Source organism: Salmo salar, chromosome 14 (genome assembly GCF_965601325.2).
Source record: "Salmo salar chromosome 14, fSalSal1, whole genome shotgun sequence".
Taxonomy (NCBI): domain Eukaryota; kingdom Metazoa; phylum Chordata; class Actinopteri; order Salmoniformes; family Salmonidae; genus Salmo; species Salmo salar.
The window spans coordinates 6,682,693-6,700,234 of record NC_138304.1 but is presented as its reverse complement, the minus strand read 5'-3'; the positions used below and the strand labels follow the sequence as shown (position 1 = coordinate 6,700,234).

At 41.1% G+C, this 17,542-nt stretch overlaps 1 protein-coding gene across 1 annotated transcript in view; it reads right to left on the bottom strand.

Moving 5' to 3' along the window:
- The window catches only part of LOC106568678 (protein disulfide-isomerase tmx3a), a 29,715-nt gene extending 12,734 nt beyond the window's left edge, over positions 1–16,981 (bottom strand). Inside the window, exons 1-9 of the mRNA XM_014139200.3 lie at positions 16,812–16,981; positions 16,549–16,612; positions 16,258–16,300; positions 15,855–15,978; positions 7,911–7,956; positions 7,714–7,794; positions 6,025–6,124; positions 5,799–5,876; positions 4,186–4,252 (exon numbers count right to left, since the gene is read on the bottom strand). Of these exons, the coding sequence (XP_013994675.1) occupies positions 4,186–4,252; positions 5,799–5,876; positions 6,025–6,124; positions 7,714–7,794; positions 7,911–7,956; positions 15,855–15,978; positions 16,258–16,300; positions 16,549–16,612; positions 16,812–16,848 (640 nt within the window). The 5' untranslated portion in view covers positions 16,849–16,981. The remainder of the gene's footprint in view (positions 1–4,185; positions 4,253–5,798; positions 5,877–6,024; positions 6,125–7,713; positions 7,795–7,910; positions 7,957–15,854; positions 15,979–16,257; positions 16,301–16,548; positions 16,613–16,811) is intronic.
- Positions 16,982–17,542: the final 561 nt, after the last annotated feature.

Below are 17,542 nucleotides of genomic sequence, written 5' to 3'. Positions count from 1 at the left end.
TTCAGTACAGTATAATTTTATAATCGATTCGGCCATAACGGGCTTGCTGGTACTACTACAAGCCAAGCTAGCCAGCTTTGTTTGCTATACCCAACATGTACTGTAGCCTAATGATATAGCTAGCTAAATAACGTTAGCTAGCCTCAGTGCATCTCATTAGGAGCAAAACTGGATAAATATTTTTGTTGATGATGACAAATAGAAAAGGAATTACTTTGGCTTTATGATGCATATTAACTATGCCTGTGCGTGGTAGCTAGCTATCTAGCTAACGAATAGTACCAGTCAAAAATCTGGACACACCTACTCATTCAAGGGTTTTTCTTTATTTTTACTATTTTCTACATTGTAGAATATGAAATAACGCATATGGAATCATAGAGTAACCAAAAAAGTGTTAAACAAATAGCCACCCTTTGCCTTGACCACAGCTTTGCACACTCTTGGCATTCTCTCAACCAGCTTCACCAGGAATGCTTTTCCAACAGTCCTGAAGGAGTTCCCACATATGCTGAGCACTTGTTGGCTGCTTTTCCTTCACTCTGCGGTCCAACTCATCCCAAACCATCTCAAATAGGTTGAGGTCAGGTAATTGTGGAGGCCAGGTCATCTGATGCAGCACTCCATCACTCTCCTTCTTGGTCAAATAGCCCTTACACAGCATGGAGATGTGTTGGGTCATTGTCCTGTTGAAAAACAAATGATAGGTCCACTAAGCCCAAACCAGATGGGATGGCATATTGCTGCAGAATGCTGTGGTAGCCATGCTGGTTAAGTGTGTCTTGAATTCTAAATAAATCACTGACAGTGTCACCTGCAAAGCACCCTCACACCTCCTTCTCCATGTTTCACGGTGAGAACTAGACATGCAGAGATCATCCATTCACCTACTCTGCGTCTCACAAAGACACAGCGGTTGGAAGCAAAAATCTCAAATTTGGACTCATCAGACCAAAGGACAGATTTCCACCGGTCTAATGTCAATTGCTCATGTTTCTTGGCCCAAGCAAGTCTCTTCTACTTAATGGTGTCCTTTAGTAGTGGTTTCTTTGCAGAAATTGGACCATGAAGGCCTGATTCATGCAGTCTCCTCTGAACAGTTGATGTTGAGATGTGTGTTACTTGAATTCTGTGAAGCATTTATTTGGGCTGCAATTTCTGAGGCTGGTAACTCTAATATACTTATCCTCTGCAGCAGAGGTAACTCTGGGTCTTCCTTTCCTGTTGCGGTCCTCATGAGAGCCAGGCATAGCGCTTGATGGTTTTTGCAACTGCACTTGAAATGTTCCGGATTGACTGACCTTGATGTCTTAAAGTAATGATGGACTGTTGTTTCTCTTTGCTTATTTGAGCTGTTCTTGCCATAATATGGATTTGGTCTTTTAACAAATAGCGCTATCTTCTGTATACCACCCCTACCTTGTCACAACACAACTGATTGGCTAAAACACATTAAGAAGGAAAGAAATTCCACAAATTAACTTTTAACAAGGCACACCAGTTAATTGAAATGTTATTCCAGGCAACTACCTCATGAAGCTGGTTGAGAGAATGCCGAGAGTGTACAAAGCTTTCATCAAGGCAAAGGGTGGCTACTTTGAAGAATGTGAAATATAAAATATATTTTGATATGTTAAACACCTTTTTGTTTACTACATGATTCCATATGTGTTATTTATAGTTTTGATGTCTTCACTATTATTCTACAATGCAGAAAATAGTAAAAATAAAGAAAGCCTAGTGGATAGAGCGTTGGTCCAGTAACTGAAAGGTTGCTTGATAGAATCCCCGAGCTGACAATTTAAAAATCTGTTGTTCTGCCCCTGAACAAGGCAGGTAACCCACTGTTCTTAGGCCGTCATTGTAAATAATAATTTGTTCTTTAACTGACTTGCCAAGTTAAATAAAGGTTAAAAAATGATTTATTTTTAAATGAGTAGGAGTGTCCAAACTTTTGACTGGTACTGTGTGTTTGTGAGATGTGTAATATTCTGCATTGTGCTTCTACTGTAGGAATACAGACAGTACCCAACAATTTCCCATGAAAGTCTAATAGGCTTTTTATCATTCTCTTACAGACAATACCGCATGGTGGCCTATAGATTATTTTGGGAGTTTGTTCTACGTGGGGAGAAGCTAAGCAGAGGACACCGAATCCCTTTGCCTGCGTTTGTTGTTGGGGCCATTCGAGCAATCTATCCCTCACACGATGGACAGTATGTTGGATACAAAGAAGTCAATGACTCAAGAGATGTGAAAGATCCCATAACAACAATCTCAACTTGTATCAAAGTGACTCCGAACACCTCACTGCACCCACCATATGTAAGTATTCCCTTTGTAGAACTGTAGTATTTATTATAGGTGTTAGTAGTATATTGTTCTGCTACTGTATTGGAAAGGCACACACCCGTCTATATAAGGTTCCACAGTTGACAGTGCATGTCAGATCCAAAACCAAGCCATGAGGTCGAAAGTATTGTCCATAGAGCTCCGAGACAGGATTGTGTTGAGGCACAGATCTGAGGAAGGGTACCAAAAATGTCTGCAGCATTGAAGGTCCCCAAGAAAACATTGTCCTCCATCATTCCTAAATGGAAGAAGTTTGGAACCACCAAGACTCTTCCTCTTCCTTGGTCAAGATGGTGACCAAGAACCCGATGGTCACTCTGACAGAGCTCTAGAGTTACTCTGTCGAGATAGGAGAACCTTCAAGAAGGAAAACCATCTCTGCAGCACTCCACCGATCAGGCCTTTATGGTAGAGTGGCCAGATGGAAGCCACTCCTCAGTAAAATGCACATGATAGCCCACTTGGAGTTTGCCAAAAGACACCTAAACGAATCTCAGACCATGAGAAACAAGATTGTCTGGTCTGATGAAACCAAGATTGAACTTTGGCCTGAATTCCAACCGTCACATCTGGAGCAAACCTGGCACCATGCCTACAGTGAAGCATAGTGGTGGCAGCAGCATCATGCTGTGGGAATGTTTTTCAGCGTCAGGGACTGGTAGTCTAGTCAGGATCGATGGAAAGATGAACGGAGCAAAGGACAGGGAGATCGTTGATGAAAACCAGCTCCAGAGTGCTCAGGATCTTAGACTGGGGCGAAGGTTCACCTTCCAACAGGACAACGACCCTAAGCACACAGCCAAGACAAAGCTGGAGTGGCTTCGGGACAAGTCTCAATGTCCTTGAGTGGCCCAGCCAGAGCCCGGACTTGAACCCGATTGAACATCTCTGGAGAGACCTGAAAATAGCTGTGCAGCAACCTTCCCCATCCAACCTGATGGAGAGGATCTGCAGAGAAGAATGGGAGAAACTCCCCAAATACAGGTGTGCCAAGCTTGTAGCGTCATACCCAAGAAGACTCGAGGCTGTAATCACTGCCAAAGGTGCTTCAACAAAGTACTGAGTAAAGGGTCTGAATACTTAAAGTGGCAAGAAAAACTATGTGAACCCTTTGGAAATACCTGGATTTCTACATAAATTGGTCATAAAATTTGATCTGTAAATGTGATATTTAAGTGTTTTTATTTGGAATTAATTTGCAAAAAATTCTAAACTTGTTTTTGTGTTGTCATGATGAGGTATTGTGTGTAGATTGATGAGAGAAAAAATCATTTCAATACATTTTAGAAGAAGGCTGTAATGTAACAAATTGTGGAAAATGTCAAGGGGTCTGAATACCTTCCGAATGCACTGTATATCCCTAGCCCTTCCTACTCAATCTTCTCTCCACTTCTGACTGCACAAGATCCACTACTTCAAAGAACTCGCGTCACCACCCGAGTTCTCCTGCTTCAGGTGCCAGCACTTCGGTCTCCATTGTGTGGCAATAGGAGGCATCAGTTTGGGCTACTGTGTTGGCAGGTTTTTGTTTTGATTGGCTCATTACAGGATTGAAGAAAGCAGAAAGTATTTTCTGAGACATGTAGATTTTGATTGTGCTTGATCTTGTAAATGCTAACTGCTTCCCTACAGGAAGGAATTAACCACAAACATTCAACCTTGCAGTCATGCATTCTTTATATCAATAATGCAATGGAAAAAATAGTTTAATCAATTTTTCTTGCAACAACACAAATTCTTCTGCAGGGGGTGCTGCCGTTTTGCCATTTTACCACCGGGGGTGCTGCCGCACACCTACTTCCAGCGGCTATGAATGCAACACTGGTCTCTTACCTTCATAAAGGAAGTAAGTGCCATCCTTGAACACTGCCACAGCCGGGTATTCCTTGAGAGTAACTGCCTGAGAATGACCAGAAAAGAGAGAGAGTACCTCAGTAAAAAAATATGATTGGAGCTCAATGTCAAGGCCCCTGGAGGCAGCGGTTCAATCCCCCATACCACCGATCACTTTCTGTGCTGTAACCTCCTGATATCTCCCTAATCTCCTCCTAAACCTGCCAATAAAATATCAAAATACCCTAGTATATTTTTTTATAGATATACACTACCGTTCAAAAGTTTGGGGTCACTTAGAAATTGTCTTGTTTTTGATAGAAAAGCTCATTTTTTGTCCATTAAAATAACATCAAATTGATCAGAAATACAGTGTAGATGTAAATGACTATTGTAGCTGGAAACTGCATATTTTTATGGAATATCTACACAGGTGTACAGAGGCCCATTATCAGCATCCACCACTCCTGTGTTCCAATGGCACGTTGTGTTAGCTAATCCAAGTTTATCATTTTAAAAGGCTAATTGATCATTAGAAAACCTTTTGCAATTATGTTAGCAGAGCTGAAAACTGTTGTCCTGATTAAAGAAGCAATAAAACTGGCCTTCTTTAGACTAGTTGAGTATCTGGAGCATCAGCATTTGTGGGTTCAATTACAGGCTCAAAATGGCCAGAAACAAAGACCTTCTGAAACTCGTCAGTCTATTCTTGTTCTGAGAAATTAAGGCTATTCCATGCGAGAAATTGCCAAGAAACTGAAGATCTCGTACAATGTTGTGTACTACTCCCTTCACGCAAACTGGCTCTAACCAGAGTAGAAAGAGGAGTGGGAGGCCCCGGTGCACAACTGAGCAAGAGGACAAGTATATTAGAGTGTCTAGTTTGAGAAACAAGACGCCTCGCAAGTCCTCAAGGCCAGCATCCCGGAGTTGCCTCTTCACTGTTGACGTTGAGACTGGTGTTTTGCGGGTACTATTTAATGAAGCTGCCAGTTGAGGACTTGTGAGGAGTCTGTTTATCAAACTAGACACTCGAATGTACTTGTCCTCTTGCTCAGTTGTGCACCGGGGCCTCCCACTCCTCTTTCTATTCTGGTTAGGGCCAGTTTGTGCTGTTCTGTGAAGGGAGTAGTACACAACATTGTACGAGTTTCAGAAGAAAGTTCTTTGTTTCTGGCCATTTTGAGCCTGTAATCGAAACCACAAATGCTGATGCTCCAGATACTCAACTAGTCTAAAGAAGGCCAGTTTTATTGTTTCTTTAATAAGCACAACAGTTTTCAGCTGTGCTAACATAATTGCAAAAGGGTTTTCTAATTATCAATTAGCTAATCCAAGTTCATCATTTTAAAAGGCGACACACAACGTGCCATTGGAACACAGGAGTGATGATTGCTGACAATGGGCCTCTGTACGCCTATGTAGATATTCCATAAAAAAATCTGCCGTTTCCAGCTATAATAGTAATTTACAACATTAACAATGTCTACACTGTATTCCTGATCATTTTGATGTTATTTTAATGGACAAAAAATGTGTTTTTCTATCAAAAACAAGGACATTTCTAAGTGACCCCAAGCTTTTGAACGGTATACCGAATTTCTAAAACGTACCTTGGGTAAAATGTTCCTTGCAGCAGAGAAGAAGTAAGTATGCACAATCAGTTCCTTGGCCACAGATATGTACTTCTCCTTGGGGGACAAAAGAGAAAAGGAGGAAACATCAGACACAGGCTATGGCACAGATACCGCAATAATCATTTGTTTATTGTGTCCCATGTGCATGTGTGCGTTCGTGCGTGTGCCTGTGTCTGTGTGCAATGCGCGGGTGTACTCATACCTTCAAGTCGGACGGTCCACCAACGTAGACAAAGAGAACGTCATGTCTACTCATAACATTCTGAAATAACTGCTGACTTGGCAGTGCTCTCACCACAGGTCTAAAACAAAGGAGGCATGGGGAGAGAGATGGAGAGAGCGTATAAGGGACTGATGGAGGGAGTGAGAGACAGATGGGCAGAGATGGAGAGAGTAAATCTTAAAGTAACTGTCCAATGAAAATCTTATTTTAAAGCTCATAATCTGTCAATTTATACCAAAATCATGTTTACACACTTTTTGCCAGATTTACAAACGATCAAGGGTAAGACCCCACTGTAAAAAGTGGGTCGGCGCTGTTGTTCATCTGAAGTGCTTTTACTGATTGGTATACGCTCTGGTTAGTTTAACCTATTCTATTAAATTTGTCTGAAATCAAACAATGAATTTGAAAGATCAATATTTTTTTTAATTGAATGAAAGTTTCTAAATTGCTTTCAACACCTCATGCACATTCGCATTGCATAGCAGTGAGGGCAGTGTAGCGGAGGCAGCCTATGAGGAGGTATTTGGGCCGTGGCTTTCATTTTTTTTTTTAAGCCACCCATCAAGTGAATTGGTTCTGTTGTATTCACCATGCAGAGTTTTGCTTGTACACTAACAGCCCGCCGTCTAATAATACTTGCATAAGGGCATGTGATACTTTGAATAAGTGTCTAAATGCTAATCCTGGATGTTGTGTATCGCATTCAACCAATCAGGTTGCAGCAGTCTGTTTTTTCACCCTTAATTAACCTAACGCAGCGCTGTATCACATTAGTGGAAACCAACACTGTTCTCAGGGGGGGTATGACGGTTTTGACTACCAGAAGTGACTTTTCGTAGCAGGTTAGGAGAATTTACACAGCAGGTTAGGAGAATTAACGTGGTTCAGATTAGGAAAAGGGTAAGGATTAGCTAAAATGCAAAAATGGTCTCCGACGCGACTCGAACATATCTAGCTACAACCAGATCTGCCCTTAGAACAGTCTTGGTTTCCACTAATACACTGCTGCTAATGTGGCAGGCATAAAATAAATGCAACCCCTGGTCTGATAGTTTTAACCTGATTGGCTGAACGTGATACATAACATCCGAGATGAGCGTTTAGCTACTCTAGCATGGTGGTGGAAAATTGTGTTTCATAAGTAAAGTATGTATACCTTCCCAGTTTTTTTTCCGCCTTCTCGTCAATAAATAAAGTTAAGGAGAATATTGAAGCCTATGCAGCCTGAATGGAGGATATTTTAGGTACAAACCGATCCACGAGGGATACTGATGTTTTGCTGGCTGCATACAATGCGTTTGGCCGGTAAGATTAAACAACTCAATATCGCCATCTGACGGCCTTTGGGCTAGTGAAAGTGTAAACAAAGACAATTTCATGGTGAAGCTACCTTTTGTTATTCTAATATTTATTTCACCCTCAAAATAATAAGGGCAACATTTGGACATGCTTAGTAAATCTGGCCCTTACTGTTCATGCATACTCTGTTAAAGCCCCAATCCTTGATTTGCAAAACAATAAAGCAGCCCGCCACTTGGTTTGCCATAAAGTTGAGGGATGGGGCTGGAGAAATGTACCCAAATATCACAAAGTGGGCCTTTAGACGTAAAATACCAGCTTTTTACAGACAATGAGCAACAACTAAACTGCCATCCTCAGTCTTACCCAGATACTCTGTCTGCAAACCCCATTATGCCATCCTTGGTTCTAGGACCTCTGTAGTTGTATTTCAAGTCATCCTTCAACCTATCCAACAGAGAATGGTAAGTTAGAATAACAAGAGCTGGGTTATGTGTTCAGTAGGGCACATCTCAGTTCCAAGTACCAACAATGAAAATAAAGCTAAAACGTTCACAACTCACAATTTTATAGCGGGATAGCCTCCAACTCGAAACTCTTTTGCAAAATCTGAAACATAAATGTAAATAAGTAAGTAAATAATATCAATAAATATTTCTGCTGTCAATTTCAGCACTGCTGAAGGAGTGAATGCAATCATGTTGATATCATCTACTATAATATCACATACACCCCGCTGTATGAATTTGGACAGTGAAGCTAAAATGTTTTATTTGTTTCTATACTCCAGCATTTTGGATTTGAGATTAAATGTTTTATATGATGCGACAGTACAGAATGTCACCTTTTATTTGAGGGTATTTTCATACATACAGTGCCTTCAGAAAGTATTCATACCCCTTAACTTATTCCACATTTTGTTGTGTTACAGCCTGAATTCAAAATGGATAAAACTGTTTTTTTTCTCTCTCACCCATCTACACACAATACCCAATAATGACAAAGTGAACACATATTTTTAGAAATTTTTGCAAATGTATTGAAATAAAATAAAGATATATCTAATTTACATAAGTAGTCAATATTTTTTAGAAGCACCTTTGGCAGCGATTACAGATGTAAGTCTTTCTGGGTAAGCATCTTAGAGCGTTCCACACCTGGATTGTGCAACATTTGCCCATTGTTCTTTTCAGAATTCTTCAAGCTCTGTCAAATTGGTTGTTGATAATTGTTAGACAACCATTTTCAGGTTTTGCCATAGATTTTAAAGTAAATTTAAGTCACAGCTGTAACTTGATTACTTGGCCATTTTGCCTGTGCTTAGCTCCATTCCGTTTCATTTCTATCCTGGAAAAACTCCCCAGTCCTTAACAATTACAAGCATACCCATAACATGATGCAGCCACCACTATGTCACGACTTCCGCCGAAGTCGGTCCCTCTCCTTGTTCGGGCGGTGTTCGGCGGTCGACGTCATCAACCTTCTAGCCATCGCTGATCCATTTTCCATTGGTTTTGTCTTGTCTTACATCACACCTGGTTCCAATCTCATCAATTACATGTTGTGTATTTAACCCTCTGTTTCCCCTCATGTCCTTGTCAGTAATTGTTTGTTTGTATGTGATATGCAAGTTATGTTCTAGTGCGCGACGGGTTTTGTACCCAGTTTAATTATTTTGTATATTTTGGTTTTCTGAGTTTTGTGAGCACTTATTAAACGACTCTGTTTATACCAAGTTCGTTCTCCTGCGCCTGACTTCCCTGCCACCAGCACGCACCCATTACACACTATGTTTGAAAATATGGAGAGTGGTACTCAGTAATGTGTTGCATTGGATTTGCCCTAAACAGAACACATTATATTCAGGACAAAAATGTAATTGCTTTGCCACATTTTTTGCAGTATTACTTTAGTGCTTTTATTCTGTATTGTAGTTGATCCATCCTCAGTTTTCTCCTATCACAGCCAATAAACTCTGTAACTGTTTTAAAGTCACCACTGGCCTCATGATGAAATCCCTGAGCGGTTTCTCCGGCAAATGAGTTAGGAAGGACGTCTGTATCTTTGTAGTGATTGGGTGTATTGCAACACCATCCAAAGTGTAATTAATAACTTCACCATGCTCAAATGGATATTCAACATATGCTTTTTATTTTTTTACAATCAACCAATAGGTGCCCATCTTTGCGAGGCATTGGAAAACCTCCTTGGTATTTGTGGTTGAATCTGTGTTTGAAATTCACTGCTCGACTAAGGGACTTTACAAATGTATGTATGAGGTATTAGAAAATAATATTAAACACCATTATTGCACACAGAGTTAGTCCATGCAATGTATTATGTGACTTGTTAAGCAAAGTTTTACTCCTGAATGTATTTAAGCTTGTCATAACAAAGGGGTTGAATACCTATTGACTCAAGACATTTCAGATTTTCATTTTTTATTGATTTGTAAAATGACAAACATTTACATTATGGTGTATTGTGTGTAGGGCAATGACTGAAAAAAAATGATCTCAATTTAATTCATTTTAAATTCAGGCTCGAACACAACAAAATGTGGAAAATATGTGAATACTTTCTGAAGGAACTGTATCTGTTTTACTGTTTAGAAATTAAAACTTGATGTATCTAGTCCCCCCCATTTGAATGTGTTATAAGTATTTGGACAAATTCACTTATTTTATTTATTTCACCTTTATTTAACCAGGTAGGCTAGTTGAGAACAAGTTCTCATTTACAACGGAGACCTGGCCAAGATAAAGCAAAGCAGTTCGACACAAACAACAACACAGAGTTACACATGGAATAAACAAACATACAGTCAATAACACAATAGAAAAAGTTTATATACAGTGTGTGCAAATGAGGTAAGGCAATAAATAGGCCATAGTGGCAAACTAATTACAATATAGCAATTAAACACTGGAGTGATAGATATGCAGAAGATGAATGTGCAAGTAGAGATTCTGGGGTGCAAAGGAGCAAAAAAATTAATTAATAAATAACAGTATGGGGATGAGGTAGTTGGATGGGCTATTTACAGCTGGGCTATGTACAGGTGCAGTGATCTGTGACCTGCTCTGACAGCTGGTGCTTAAAGTTAGTGAGGGAGATATGAGTCTCCAGCTTCAATGATTCTTGCAATTTGTTCCAGTCATTGGCAGCAGAGAACTGGAAGGAAAGGCGGCCAAAGGAGGAAATGACTTTGGGGGTGACCAGTGAAATATACCTGCTGGAGTGCGTGCTACAGGTGGGTGCTGCTATGGTGACCAGTGAGCTGAGATAAGGCGGAGCTTTACCTAGCAAAGACTTATAGATGACCTGGAGCCAGTGGGTTTGGCGACGAATATGAAGCGAGGGTCAGCTAACGAGAGCATACAGGTCGCAGTGGTGGGTAGTATATGGGTCTTTGGTGACAAAATGGATGGCACTGTGATAGACTGCATCCAATTTGCTGAGTAGAGTGTTGGAGGCTATTTTGTAAATGACATCGCCGAAGTCAAGTATCGGTAGGATGGTCAGTTTTACGAGGGTATGTTTGGCAGCATGAGTGAAGGATGCTTTGTTGTGAAATAGGAAGACGATTCTAGATTTAACTTTGGATTGGGGATGTTTGATGTGAGTCTGGAAGGAGAGTTTACAGTCTAACCAGACACCTAGGTATTTGAAGTTGTCCACATATTCTAAGTCAGAACCGTCCAGAGTAGTGATGCTGGACGGGCAGGCAGGTGCAGGCAGCGATCGGTTGAAGAGCATGCATTTAGTTTTACTTGTATTTAAGAGTAGTTGGAGGCCACGGAAGGAGAGTTGTATGGCACTGAAGCTTGTCTGGAGGGTTGTTAACACAGTGTCCAAAGAAGGGCCAGAAGTATACAGAATGGTGTCGTCTGCGTAGAGGTGGATCAGAGACTCACCAGCAGCAAGAGCGACATCATTGATGTATACAGAGAAAAGAGTCAGCCCAAGAATTGAACCCTGTGGCACCCCCATAGAGACTACCAGAGGCCCGGACAACAGGCCATCCGATTTGACACACTGAACTCTATCAGAGAAGTAGTTGGTGAACCAGGCGAGGCAATCATTTGAGAAACCAAGGCTATTGAGTCTGCCGATGAGGATGTGGTGATTGACAGAGTCGAAAGCCTTGGCCAGGTCAATGAATACGGCAGCACAGTATTGTTTCTTATCGATGGCGGTTACGATATCGTTTAGGACCTTGAGCGTGGCTGAGGTGCACCCATGACCAGCTCTGAAACCAGACTGCATAGCGGAGAAGGTGCGGTGGGATTTGAAATGGTCGGTAATCTGTTTGTTGACTTGGCTTTCAAAGACCTTAGAAAGGCAGGGTAGGATAGATATAGGTCTGTAGCAGTTTGGGTCAAGAGTGTCCCCTCCTTTTGAAGAGGGGGATGACAGCAGCTGCTTTCCAATCTTTTGGAATCTCAGATGACACGAAAGAGAGGTTGAACAGGCTAGTAATAAGGGTTGCAATAATTTCGGCAGATAATTTTTAGAAAGAAAGGGTCCAGATTGTCTAGCCCGGCTGATTTGTAGGGGTCCAGATTTTGCAGCTCTTTCAGAACATCAGCTGTCTGGATTTGGGAGAAGGAGAAATGGGGAACGTTTGGGCAAGTAGCTGTGGAGGGTGCAGTGCTGTTGACCGCGGTAGGGGTAGCCAGGTGGAAAGCATTTCAAGCCGTAGAAAAATGCTTATTGAAATTCTCAATTATAGTGGATTTATCAGAGGTTAGAGTTTCCTATCCTCAGTGCAGTGGGCAGCTGGGAGGACGTGTTCTTATTCTCCATGGACTTTACAGTGTCCCAGAACTTTTTTGAGTTTGTGTAGCAGGAAGCAAATTTCAGCTTGAAAAAGGTAGCCTTTTCTAACTGCCTGTGTATATTGGTTTTTATCTTCCCTGAAAAGTTGCATATCACGGGGGCTGTTCGATGCTAATGCAGAACGCCACAGGATGTTTTTGTGTTGGTTAAGGGCAGTCAGGTCTGGAGAGAACCAAGGGCTATATCTGTTCCTGGTTCTAAATTTTTTGAATGGGGCATGCTTATTTAAGATGGTGAGGAAGGCATTTAAAAAAAATAACCAGGCATCTTCTACTGACGGGATGAGGTCAATATCTTTCCAGGATACCCGGGCCAGGTCGACTAGAAAGGCTTGCTCACTGAAATGTTTCAGGGAGCGTTTGATAGTGATGAGTGGAGGTCGTTTGACTGCTGACCCATTACGGATGCAGGCAATGAGGCAGTGATCGCTGAGATCTTGGTTGAAAACAGCAGAGGTGTATTTAGAGGGCAAGTTGGTTAGGATGATATCTATGAGGGTGCCCGTGTTTACGGCTTTGGGGTGGTACCTGGTAGGTTCATTGATAATTTGTGTGAGATTGAAGGCATCAAGCTTAGATTGTAGGATGGCTGGGGTGTTAAGCATGTCCCAGTTTAGGTCACCTAGCAGCACGAGCTCTGAAGATAGATGGGGGGCAATCAGTTCACATATGGTGTCCAGAGCCCTGCTGGGGGCAGAGGGTGGTCTATAGCAGGCGGCAACGGTGAGAGACTTGTTTTTAGAGAGATGGATTTTTAAAAGTAGAAGTTCAAATTGTTTGGGTACAGACCTGGATAGTAGGACAGAACTCTGCAGGCTATCTCTGCAGTAGATTGCAACACCGCCCCCTTTGGCCGTTCTATCTTGTCTGAAAATGTTGTAGTTTGGGATGAAGATTTCAGAGTTTTTTGTGGACTTCCTAAACCAGGATTCAGACACGGCTAGGACATCCGGGTTGGCAGAGTGTGCTAAAGCAGTGAATAAAACAAACTTAGGGAGGAGGCTTCTAATGTTAACATGCATGAAACCAAGGCTATTACGGTTACAAAAGTCATCAAAAGAGAGCGCCTGGGGAATTGGAATGGAGCTAGGCACTGCAGGGCCTGGATTCACCTCTACATCACCAGAGGAACAGAGGAGGAGTAGGTTAAGGGTACGGCTAAAAGCTATGAGAATTGGTCGTTTATGACGTCCGGAATAGAGAGCTAAAGGAGCAGGTTTCTGGGGGCGATAAAATAGCTTCAAGGTATAATGTACAGACAAAGGTACGGTAGGATGTGAATACATTGGAGGTACACCTAGGCATTGAGTGATGATGAGAGAGATATTGTCTCTAGAAACATCATTGAAACCAGAAGATGTCATAGCATGTGTGGGTGGTGGAACTGAAAGGTTGGATAAGGTATAATGAGCAGGGCTAGAGGCTCTACATTGAAATAAGCCAATAAACACTAACCAGAACAGCAATGGACAAGGCATATTGACATTAAGGAGAGGCATGCTTAGCCGAGTGATCATAAATGTCCAAGTGAGATTCAGACAGCTAGCCGGGCCATAGGTAGCAAGCTGGCAGAAGATGGATGGAGGTCTGTTTAAGCCACCTCGTGCGTTTCCGTCTGTAGATTAGTGGGGTTCCGTGTGGTAGGGGGGACCAGTCCAATTGGCAAAATAGTAATAGTTATAGTGGCCCAAGAAAATTGTCCGATAGACCTATTAAGATAGCAGCCGATAAGACAGCTAACGATTAGCGGGCCGCAGATGGGCGTTCAGGTTACGTCGCGACGGAGGGGCCAGTTGGATAACTCCCTCGGGCAGATAACGTTGGTAGTCCAGTCGTGAAGGCCCGATGGGGCTCCGCATCAGCAGTAAAACGGGTCCGGATAGGTGATTGTAGCCCAGGAGTGGCTGATGAAACTCTTCAGCTGGCTAGCTCCAGAATAATTGATGTAAGCTCCGGGACCGACGTTAGCCAATAGTCACTCGGGTAGCAGCTAGCTAGCTGCAAGATCCAGGTGTAAATGTCCAGAGCCTGCGGTAGAAATCCGGGGATATGGAGAGAAAAATAGGTCCGGTATGCTCTGGTCTGAGTCGCGCTGTACAAAACTGGCGATAGCTTTTCGAGCTAAGGGATAGCTGATGACCGCCAACCGTGGCTAGCTGAACTCCAACGTTAGCCAGTGAACTGGCCAGCTTCTGGCTAACCTCTGGCTAGCTTCTGTTGTGGATTTCAGATTTGAGGTAAATAATACTTTTTTATTTTTTATTGGTGAGGCGGGTTGCAGGAGAGTGTTTTGAGGTTGAGTTTTTAGGAAAAAATATATAAAAAGATAGGCGAAGAAAATATGTAAATATATATATATACACGGGACACGACAAGAGGAGGACAAAGGACGTCTGACTGGTATGCCATCTTGGAAATCAAAATAGTAATGTAATGTAATGTAATCCTGCTATTTAAAAAAATCTTCACAATGAGAGAGAGAATAGCTAACCAGTTAACCTACTCCACTCTCTCATACAGGAGCAGATAATAGGGGATTTGAAGGTTTAATAAAGCCGAACAGCACTGAAAATGCTCACTACGCTGTTAGCCCATCTGGTTTGCATGGCTTACCATCTGTTGCACAAAACACACTTAGAAAACACGCACACAGTTGGAAGGGCTTTTAAAGCTTCACTAAGCCTATTAGTGTGAACAGACTGACCTAATCCTGTCCCTGTGGGCCTAAATATGACAGGGCACTGTGACTGGTTGCCTTATTGCACAATTTGGTAAACCCTTAATCTATGATGAACATAAGAAGAAAACTATTTCAGAGACCATTTATATAATGGTCTATTGTATGGATCAAGTGGTGATAAGTGACAACAATATAGGATAGTGGTTATGAAGAGAATATTCGGTCAATAGCAGTGGACAAGTCTGTATTTCAGCATAGTTTCGGTAGGTTACGCCTTCAGAATAACTACAAAATACATACAAAATGTATTATACAGATTATTATAGTATAACAAGATTTCTTTTAAATATGCAGATATTCTGTCACTATTGTATATTGACCAACCAGCAGATGTCAGTGCTGCCTGAGAGTGATTTAAAACTTTCCTTGGTTTGGTTTTGTTTTGGGATGCATTTTGCTCCAGTAACTTTTCAGCAACTAAGAAACTATTTGGATCAATTCACACTTTCTATCCCAGTCCTTATGATCTAAACAGTAAAAGCAGAAGTACTTGTTGTAGTATGATGAACTACAGTACCCATAATGCTCTGTATAAGATATCCAATTTTATCTTTAAAAAGATGTTCCTGAAGCTATGTCAATGGTGTCCTGTCTCCTTACCAATGCATGGTGTCAGAGTGGGATCCGAACCAAAATATCTGTATTTTCTTAAAGCAGGCTCTGAGAAGGCATTAATTGAAGAAAATTAAATACTAATGATTGATTAGGTGTTAGATATTCCTCTCTTTTTCAACACAGTTTTCCAGTATCTTTCTCATCAATACAATACTTATTCCACGAGGCAGTCAGTTTTGTATTCTGTTAGTCACCTTATATTGCTGTCATATTGTTTCTTTTTTTTAACTGTTATGTACTGTTGTTCTGCCATATGTCTTGTCATTTTGTTCTGTCTTAACTTAATGTGCAAATCAGATGATTCGACTTACTGGTGTGGGCTGTGGCGTCGACCTTGCCCACATTGACTGGAGACCCCATACTTTTCAGCTCGGCCCCGATTTCATACCACACTGGGTCCAGCTGCTTGCAATAGGTACACCAGGGAGCGTAGAACTGACACCAAACAAGTGGAGCACAATCACCATAATTTAAAATGCATTTATATTTCTGCTCTCAAATAAAACCTTTTTCAACAAAAAAACATGACACACACAACATACATGATAAAACAACGCATCAAAGTTATGTGTCCACGCGTATTTCAATGTCAATGTCATGCATGCGTATTTTAGTGTCCCCTCTTGCATTCTCTTGATGTTGCCCTAAAGTATACAATGCTTTTTCACACATTATTGGGGGTTTTCTTGTATATAAAATTGCATCCATACTTACTTGTATCAGCCATATCTCATCAGGCATTCTTGTGTCTTTAAACCTGCAAATTAGTAAGAGAAATCAACAACCATTGGTAAATCTATACAATGAAAATGCATTTAATGATAAACTTTTCAGAATCCTTTCCAGGTACTGGTATGTAGCCTTCACATTTTTAAGGACCATGGACAGAGGATGACCTGGGTGCCTTGTCCAGTGTGTAACAGCAATGTACTTTCATATTTCGTGGATTTTTTTGTTGTTATGGAATTCTTTCTATCTTCTTTCTAATTAATAGAAATAACTTACGTGTCATCGAGCTCTTCAACGAAGGCTGAAACCGTAGCTATACTCAACAAAAACGTCAAAGAAACTAGAGGCATACAGAGTAAATATTACAATAAGGACACAACTGACACAAACCAACTGGAACAAATTAAAACAGGCTATTATTGCTCGTTAAGAACATTAAACAATTAACCGTACCTTCATGAGAAATTCGAGTAACCTACAAAATACACGATCGCCTAATCAACATCGCAAGTTTGTATTGACATTAATTAGTAGCCTACCTGTACACAAGACGACGAACTTTTTATTTTCCATCATTTTCACGCAATGATTTATCCAATAAATGATCAATCAGCGATTTCACGAGTGAAACACTGACCCGGTTCGGTTAGTCTGCAGCGCTTAGATTGTTGAGAAACAAGGCCACAAGTCCTGGAACAGTCTGTCAAAGTAAAAGCCCACTTTAAAATGGAATGTTCTTGGATGGTCAACCTGGTCTCATAGCATTTCGTATTGTTCTGTACATAAATACGATGTACTTCATTTTACTACGATATTAATGGTATTCATTTGTGGATGTCTATCACCCATATTGTATGATCTGTTACAAATTTCAATTCATATTATATGTTACGAATTTTGTAAATGTACTATATGTTACAGATTTGCAAAACGTATAACATGTTACGAATTCTAGCTAAGTGGCAGCTAGCTAATGTTAGCTAGGCTAGGTGTTAGGGGTTAAGGTTAGGTTTAGGAGTTAGGTTAAATAATTAGGTTAGGGGAAGTGTTGGCTAAAAGGGTTAAGGTTAGGCGAAGGGTTAGCTAACATGCTAAGTAGTCGCAAAAGTAGTAAGTCGTAGAAAAGTTGCTAATAAGTTAAAATAGTCTGTGATGTGATTCAGCCTTGCAACTTTTGGGTTGCTAAACATTCGCATCACGCAACCATCTGTCTTATGTAACCATACCACCCTTAACATATCATACTAATTTGAGTGTACAGATGTACCTT